General features: G+C 36.1%; 1 protein-coding gene across 1 annotated transcript; it reads right to left on the reverse strand.

Annotated features, from left to right (window-relative positions):
- Positions 2,600-7,404, reverse strand: LOC109821596 (phosphatidate cytidylyltransferase 1-like; the record flags this gene model as incomplete). Its single annotated transcript, XM_020387773.1, is given in 6 exon segments — positions 2,600-2,821; positions 2,912-3,052; positions 3,331-3,378; positions 5,177-5,333; positions 6,359-6,500; positions 7,335-7,404. Coding segments are annotated over 6 exon segments (642 nt in total), but the record flags the coding sequence as incomplete, so codon positions are not given.

The raw sequence follows: 9,656 nt of genomic DNA on the forward strand, positions 1-9,656 counted from the left end.
ATTGGTTAAGCGGGGAATTCTGAGTACCCGTTATTTGGATGAAAATTGTTTGCGTGAGTTAGGGCTGTGGGATGATGTTTCATACCTCCTAAGACGGGTTGGTTGGTTAAATTTTGTAGAGGCTAAACATCCCACGTACGAGCGTATTACTCTCGAATTTTTGAGTTCTCTTGATGCTGTTTTATTTAATGGTGAGGGTGTAAAGGAAGGGAAAATCACTTTTAGGCTATTTAACCAGTCTCACACACTTACATTAGCACAATTAAATCAGATATTTGGTTTTCCGGAGGGTGGGGCTAGAATTGTTCCTAAAAACTTTAACTTGATCCCATTTTGGACTTCAATCGCACGCTCTACCACTCAAAGACCTTATGATCCCTCCTTGTCACGAGCCTCTGCTGTTTATAACCCATGCTTTAGATATTTACAGAGGTTTATGGCTTTTACCATTTTCGGTCGAGGCGAGAGTGATGGAATCATGTGTCAGAGAGAACTCTACTTTTTATGTGCCATGGTTGAGGGACATAAGGTTGACACAGGCGCTTTTATGATTCATCATATGTGTCGTGTAGCGAGAGCAACGAGCGGAAAAATTGTTTTTGGTGGCTTGATTACCACTTTAGCTTACGGGATGAGTTTAGGAGAATTTGTAGAAAAGCTTCATCCTTTAAGTCCTAGTGCGTCCTTTAACCTCGATGCTTGTCTACATATGAAATTGATTAGTAATAAGGGCAATAGGTTATGGTTATGTTTTCAGGATAATTATCTTTTCCCACTCCCTGATCCTGATCGCACGACCATCCATGTTCACGCCAATTGGTCCTACCTAACATCTGATTTTGTGATTTGTGATGGTCAAGAGGTTGTACCAGCTGAGGATGCTGACACGGTACCCCCGATCCCTATTCAGGATGAGCCTACCAGGGGAACTAACTCTTTCCATCACCCTGATTGCACTACAACACCTGAAATCTACCATAGCGGCTAAAAAACGCTATGGTATTATTTCATAGCGTTTTAATCAACGCTGTGTCAGAACCCGCTATAGTAGGTCTGTGGATTTACATAGCGTTTCCCCAAACGCTATCAAAAAGTTTCCAACATAGCGGCTGAAAAACGCTATGATATTATTTCATAGCGTTTTAATCAACGCTGTGTCAGAACCCGCTATAGTAGGTCTGTGGCTTTACATAGCGTTTCCCCAAACGCTATCAAAAAGTTTCCAACCATAGCGTTTTTATGTAGCTATAAAAGAGTATTCAATAGCGTTTCTATATTGCTATGACAAATATCTTTCATAGCGGTTGAAAAACGCTATTAGTTAGTTTTCATTCATAGCATTTCAACGCTGCTATTGTCTTACATTTGATAGCGTTTGAGTTACTACAATGGCGTTTCAGCGAATGTTGTCTTTCTTCTTTTAATAGCATTTTAATAATTGGTTCCACTTCTTATAGCATTTCAGTTGTGCCTATAAACCTTTGAGGTTGAACCAGAAATAACTTCCAATTGTGACAACCATAAAAGAAAATATTTCATTTAAAGATTCAAACTGATACATAACCAAGTTGTAGCATACAAGAAGAGTCAACACAAATGTGCCAAAAAACAAATACTAGTCTTTGGATAATCCAACATGGAGTACAAGAAATTAACCATAGTACACAGAACAACAAAAACTAACTTTGCTGCATTACATATGACTTGGGAGACTCATCATCTTCAGAAATTGAGTACTAGTACTGCTGCAAAAACAGAAATTAACAACACCAAAATTACAACTATAACAAACATGATAAAGTAAAAACACACGATTGCAAGATGTATAACTTACCAGCTTTCCAGAAATCCTGGATCTGACACTGGCATAATCTATAAAATTTCTAGGCATATGATAGTTCAGGTGTACTCACATTTACTTAATGAACTAGAAGAATATGACAAACAAAAATAAACTAGAAGAATACGACAAAAAACAGTAAGAGCTTTTATTGCAGGCATATAAATATCACATAGCAAAATATATACATGAACTGTTATGTTATTCTCAACAGGGAAGACGTACATTTTCTGCAAGATGATTTAATATTAGCCAGGTTATGCATGTTCAAAGGAGACCCTTGTTCAGAACAAGGTCATATCTCACTTTTAGAGAGAGATTGACATTAATGTTCACATTACCATATATATAGAAACCGTAAGGAGAGACTCTTTAAAACTTTCAATTGTAATTGTGACTCCCACAATGTAACCTAAGAATCTTATGCATTCACACATTACTCGACCTATGTAATTTCTCAACTCAATAAATGATGGTGCACAAAATGTAACTATCTACACAAAAGTAAGCATAGAAAGGGAGAAGAGGAAGAAGATAAAAACATAGCTACTATTAGTCACCGACTAGATGATCCTTCAATACGCACTTTGGCATAACAAAAGAAGCTCTCTAAAAATCTATTTTCTATTTAAAATTTATTTAAGAACTATTGGTAACAAAAGAAAATATTTGCATGTTGATAATCACCCTTTACATGGAGGAAGAGTGCTATTGCGACTAGTTCTGTATTAGCAGAAAGATGAGAATTATTAACACACTGAATGTGCTGCTAGTACACAATGTTAGTAGTTTTTTAAGAAGAAAATAAGAAATGAGTCTAGTAAGCACATTCACCATATGATAATTAGGTGACGTAAACCATCGTTTCATACTAGCAAGCAATAATGTCTAAAGCTTTCAAATTTCAAACTTTGAAGAACTTACTTGGCAGTCCATTCTATCAGTAATTCCACCATGTCCAGGAATGCTATCACCAAAATCCTAAACAAAGGGAAAAGGAACGTATTACTTTCATGTAATGTTTTTTGGTACTTAACAAATCACGACCATAATAGTAAAAAAAGAAATCACCTTAATTTTGAAAGCTCTCTTGAATCCACTGGCAAAGAATCCTCCAAATGGTGCAATAATTGACGCGAATAAACCAAAAGCCAACGCATGCCATTGAACTGGCAAAATATACACCTCTTTCCATGGAAATTGTAGAGATATAGGTAGATATCAGCATGTATTTAAATGTAAAATCAATGTTCAATAATGAAACGAATGTAGTTCACCAGATAATAACATAAAGAAATTTTGTAGAAGATGAAGTAATTATTTACTGTAACTCCAAGAAACAAGTGCATTTGCTAATTGTAAAAAAAATCATAAACGAATGTCAGTTCACCAGATAATAACAAAAACGAATGTCAGTTCACCAGATAATTATTTACTAATAACAAATGTCAGAGGTTGCTTCCCATATCGCAGTAAAAGAAATAGATTACCTTTCTAGGACATGTTAACCACTGAAAGCGTCCAAGCACATTTGCTAACTGTAAAAAAATCATAATAAAATGGAATGGCTGCTAAGTGCAAAAGGCTCACATATGTAAAAGAAGAATTCAAGGACAAAACTCTTGTGCAAAACAACCTCGAGTATATCAAAAGCAATAAAGTAAGAAGCAAGGCATGGAAAAAAACATTTCAGCTTTACAAGTTATAAATCTTAAAGAACCACCAATTTGGTAATGTAGAGTTAAAGCCTTAAAGGTGTTCAAAGACAAGGGCCTGGACCATCAAGAAGGACAGGAGGAGAAAGCATCTAATTTGAAAAGGTTTCACGTTCAGTAGGATTTGGGAAGATAGTAGTTTGTTTACTTTGAAGTTCTCTCATGTTGAGCCCATTTATTTCAAATACTTGTAATTTTGAAATGATTTTTTTTTACTACAGGAGGTAGGTATTCAAGGTGGCCAGCACTGAAATTGAATATGTGAACACTAAAATTGTGATATCTCATTCATAGTACTACTTGTTAGTGCCTCACTTGATATAGTTGGATATCATGTTCACTTCCAACTAAAGGGATTAGGTTCATAATGAGAGGTTCAAACTAGTTAAACATCAAACTTTTCAAATGATGCAGTACATATGGAGGGTTGCGATCTAATTTTTTAGTCGAATCTAATTATTTAGCATTTACTAATAATATAAGACCTCAATGAACAAATATGAGTAACTTTTATGCAAAGAATAAAACACGGGGGTGACATTACAGCTAGTCCATCTTGCCTAGATTAATCAATGCCTCATGTAATTATGGCAAGAGTTGCCGTAACCTTCCACTCTTCCAATTTATTAAATGGATAATATTACTCCTTTTAAGACTAGCTATCCTCCTTCTATTATCAACCATTTATGGCTAACATTTAGGCTTAGAGCAACCTTTCTTCTACTAGTTAGTCATTTATAGCAATCATTCAAACTTAGGGCTGCAACCTTCTCCGGATGACAAAAGGTCACACTACTATAGTGTTCAGTTCAAATTCCATATTAACTTATTCCACCAGGGAGTATTATTCCAAGAGTCAGCACCGCTACAAACATGTTCATGGCGCAAATGTATGAGTGATCATGAGGAAATTTTTCTCTTCACCCTAAAGCAGATCATCACTAGTAGACTTGGCCTCTTTGTGGACCATCACCATCACTCCTTCCCAGTCCATATGCTCTGTCCCACTAATCTACTTTCCTCTCAACCAAGGTTACAGAAAGCGCTAAGCGGTCTAGGCGGATTTCTTTCTTCATTTAAGTGGTCGTGAAGGAGGTTTTGCTGAAGGTCAGAGGGGGTAGATGAGGTGTTCATAGTTGGAGGCAGGAGGAGTTTAGAGGACGTGGAGGTTACAACAGAGGAAATCTCAATTAAGGCCTAAAGAGTGCAGTTCATGTCAGCAGATCATGCTCCCCTTGACGCTCCCAAAACCTAGGTGGGCAGCCTAGATACCGCCTAGGCGTTAGCTGCCAAGCAGGCAACCTAGATACCGCCTAGGTCTAGGCATATGCCTAGGTGGGCTAGGCGGAGGCTTATTAGGTCTAGGCATTGCTCTCAAAAACAATGTCGTAGTTCAGTTAAAAAGGTGTGGGAATGTGGGATGATGGTCCCCTGGTTAAAATAATTATAATAAATATTTCATAAGGCAAATTAAGTGGGAATCATTAGTAACCAAATAAGCATAATAAAAAGATTCAATGAATTAACTTGTCTTATAAGAGATTGAAAAAGTGATATAATTGAGAATTTGAGACCTGTCCCTAACTCAAATTTATGCACAAACATGATCTTTTAGACTCACCAGAAATGCTGAAAACATTGTAGCAACTGATGCACCAATGAAACCCACCCAAGTCTTCTTTGGTGAAAGTTTGATTAATGGCGTCTTCCCAAAAAAGAAACCAAAGATATATGCAGCTATATCATTGATCACAATAAGAGAAGCTGGCAGAAGAAACCTGAATATGAAGTCACAAGCAATCAGATTTGTTAGCAATACAAAATCATTAACCAATCAACCAGATCAGCATCGCAAAACTAGATAAAAGAAACATATAAAACACCATCTTAAATTAAAACCTACACTAATCTTTGGAAGAACTAATAACAGAAATTATGTAAACGCTAAAATAAGTGATTCAAAATGCAAAATAATGTGCCCCCACCCCCAAAACCACCACCAAAAAAACAAAGAATATGGAGTCGCAAGCAATCGGATTTGTTAGCAGTACAAAATCTTTAAACAATTAGATAAACCAATCAACCATATCAGCATGGTAAATATACATGAAAGAAAACAGCCATATTAAGTTAAAATCAATCGATTATCCTTAGAATAACACGTGAATTTATCTAAATGCTAAAATAAGCGATTCAAAATTATGTGCATCCCCCCAACCCCCAACCCCCCCCGAAAAAAAAGATTCAAAATAATGTTTCACTGCTGATTTCATATGATAATTGGCTGGGTAAAATAGAGTATGAAACACTGGTTTGAAATGGTTGAAATGATGAATGCTGACAGCAAATATAAAAACAGAAGGGCGACGTAGATAAGTATCAAATTTACAAGCATGCTGTGTGTAGAAAAAACGGTATGAGGTGGCAGCATTTTGCTAAATGGTTACCATGGGATAGACATGCGATGAGCTTCGTGCAGGTCTCGCGACTTCTATCTCTCTTGTCTCACTACTTCTCTCTCTCGGGAGCTCAGTTTGCTACAGGAGGTGGCAGCTCATATCTAGTATCACATACCCACGCACCAATTCACCCCCATCCCCACCCACACAAACACACCCACACGCGCACCAATGCACATAAACACGCATATAATAGATAAATCAACAACAAAATGTTCATGACCTATAAAGCATACAGAGAAGTGATACAATAATATCAAATGACAAGTTTGACAAAATTTCTAGCTAGATAGAATGGTAGATTAATACAAGGGATAAAAGTAAAAAATGATGATCAATTTTACTAGAAAATTCCTTTAAATATGTTGGCCACAGTAAAGGAGGATTGTGCAAACACCATAAGAAGGATCATATGTGTCCAAGCATACTGGCTAAACTGATACTTGTACATCTTCTTTTTCAAAGTAACTATGAACCATATAAAACCTAAATGGCCAAAACAAGAAAATCAGATTACTAGGAAGGAGTACAGAACTAATATGCTATGTTGAAATTATGTAGAAAATGACAAGAGTTTGGACAGATTCAGATAAGGCGTTTAAATTTCAAATTTTCAATATTAGCAGACAGTCTAAAAATAACATAAAAACTAACCAGTAAATAGTTAAAATGAATGGAAACACTCTTTAATGTTCAAATTTTCATGAATACAAATTGACAAATTTATAAGAACATATGAATCCAAAGATACAAGATATACTTCAAATTTCACTTTCCCTCTTTCCATATAACCACATATTAACAACAAGTAAATGGTAAACCCACAAGAGCTTTTTGCAATTAAGAGTCGGTAGTTGATGTTTCCAACACTAATTTAAATAATTAATTTCACAATAAGCTAGCCTTTAAGAATCAATATTAGTTTCTGAATCCTCCAATAAGAGAGAGCTACACTTTTCCTCCGTGAAAGTTGCATTTTATTTATATGGCCGTTTACTATCCAGATGGTTTGAAATCTCCACATCAAAGGATCTAAAACTTAATAAGAGAGAGCTACACTTTTCCTCCGTGGTGAGGGATGCAACTATGCATTCTATTTGTTAAGATGTGAAATTGTAACGTAAATCAACCAAATGCAAGTGAAGACTCATGGACAAGAAAATTAGATATCTTAGATTTCATATGAAAACATTTCAGAAAAAGAACAAACTGCAACATGAATATTCAACATTATTTATAAATCCAAGAGAAGATATAAAACAACTATTATCACTAAAAATGAAAAATGCTTCTTCTAGAAAATAAAGGGATCATTCTAACCTACAATATATAAGAAATAACAGATGAACATATGATACTTGATGAGCCCGCTAACAAGCTTATAAAAAATTTAATCCCTCGAATCTTCAAATAAGAGGGGTTTCAGAGGTGGACGAGATACGAGGAGGGGCTCCGACGGGCTCCGGCGGTGGACGAAAGACGAGGCGGTGGACGAAGAGGAGGGTAGGGTTTGGAGGCGGCAGCGGCGGCGAGATGCTGCGATAGCAAGTCGGAGACGGCACAGGCGACGACTCAGAGATGGCACCGGCGACGACTCGGAGGCGGCAGCGATGAGTCGGAGGGATGTTAGGGTTTGGGTGAAAGAAAAAGAACAGGAATTGGGATTATTTGTTGATTCTCTATTGGGGGTTTTTAGAATGGTTTTCAACATGCGGTTTTAATTTTTGGTGTCCCGCTTAAAGATTTCAACGCGCCAGAACAAAAATAAAAGCGCTCAATTATTGATAACGTTTAAAATTTTTCAAACGCTATCAAAAAATATGGCACATATAATCTATAGCATTTACAACATAAACGCTATTATTCAATGCTATAAAAAACAGTTTTGTTGTAGTGTCGAGTCACACACATCACTATGAATTAATTCGAGGAGTTCAGAGTGAGCAAGAGCAACAACGTCAAGGACAACTACTGGACTCTATACACTACATGATGCAGTCTTTTCACGAGTGGCAGCTCCGACAGGATGCCTCTACGCCGCCTCCTTCTGACTAGTGAGTTGGTATGTTTCCTGCACCCTTGCACTAATTTCTATTTTTTTTACATTGAGGACAATGTCGATCTTAAGCTTGGGGGTGTGGGTTGTTCATGCATTGATTGCCTGTCTATAATTGCCTATTTTTCTTTTATTTTAGTTTTTCTTTTGCTTTGTTTCTTAATTCAAAAAAAAACAAAAAACAAAAAAAACAATTAGGGAAATGATCTCCTGATGATGACATGAATGCTTAACCTTTATCGATCATTGAACTAGATAGATGCTCATTAATTGGGACTTGACAACTTCTTATACCATCTTTCAATTGATTCTAAAATGCTTTTGATTGCAAGTTAACAATATGGGAGAACCGGACTTGAATGTTCTCTTGTCTTATAGGATTTAGCATTTATGTGGCTAGCGTCATAACCATTACTCTATTGAGACAAGAGGGGAATTAAATTTGGTAGACAAATAAAACCCGTGAGATTTTGAGCCTGAAATTGGATGCATTGCATATCCAATCATTATTTTCTTTGCTTGTGTGATATTCTCCAATGGTGTAGGATACTAGAACTTGCATTGAATCTCTTCAAGGTCACATATAACTTTTGTATGCATAAAAGGTGATTGAGGCACATTTTTGTTTATAGTCCACATTTGCCAAATAGCCTACCATGCACTATTGTTCCCTTTGATTAGCCCCCTTGAGCCTATGAGCCTAATTTTGTTGATTAAACCCACATATGTAACCTTCAAAATCCGATTGTATCCCTTACCCATTGTCTAAGCTAGTGGAGCACAATTTATGATATAACGGGTTATGTGAGCAATGAAATGTAAGATTGGGGGTGTGAAAGTAGGTGTTTGCTTCTTTTATACAAAAAAAAGAAAAAGAAAAAAAGAAATGAAATTAAGAAAAAAAAGATGAATAAAGTGTCCTCTTTATGGTGTATGTAATTGCGGGTGTCGAAAGAATTTATTATGGCATACTAAAAGGAGTAGTTGGAAGAAGTTCTTTAATAGATGATGGAGTTTGTTTGAATTTCATTGATCTTATTTTGAGATCAAATATTTTATAAGTATCACTCCACTAGTGATAGGCTTTCAACTACAATCCCAAATATATATCCTACCTTTTGACCCTAAGGCCCGCGTTTACAACCAAATAAAAGACCTCATGATTTTGGTGCAATGCATTAGTTTTTCGAAGTGGTGGAGATTGAGATGAAATGCAGACTTATGGATTGAATACATCCATTCGGAAGAATTTTGAGGATACAATCACATCGCTTAAACACATGAGAGATTGAGAGTCCACTTATCCTAAAGTGAGGTCTACCAATTTAACTACCTGAAGGTTCAATTTAGTACTTTGTGGATTGAAGCTAGTTACATGAAATTTTTTTTTTCTACTTTGACTTGAAGAATTGATAGGATGGCTATCCTTGACTTGTGACGCTTGTGATCGTAAATAAAATTTTGAAATGGATGATTTGTTGAGAGTTTGGAAAATTAAATGTCGTTAGTCCCCGATGAAAAGGTATTTGTTTTGTGATATTGTTTGCATATTGGTTAAAGGATTGATTGAGGGGGTGATGCCTACT

Source organism: Asparagus officinalis, chromosome 8 (assembly GCF_001876935.1).
Source record: "Asparagus officinalis chromosome 8, Aspof.V1, whole genome shotgun sequence".
Taxonomy (NCBI): domain Eukaryota; kingdom Viridiplantae; phylum Streptophyta; class Magnoliopsida; order Asparagales; family Asparagaceae; genus Asparagus; species Asparagus officinalis.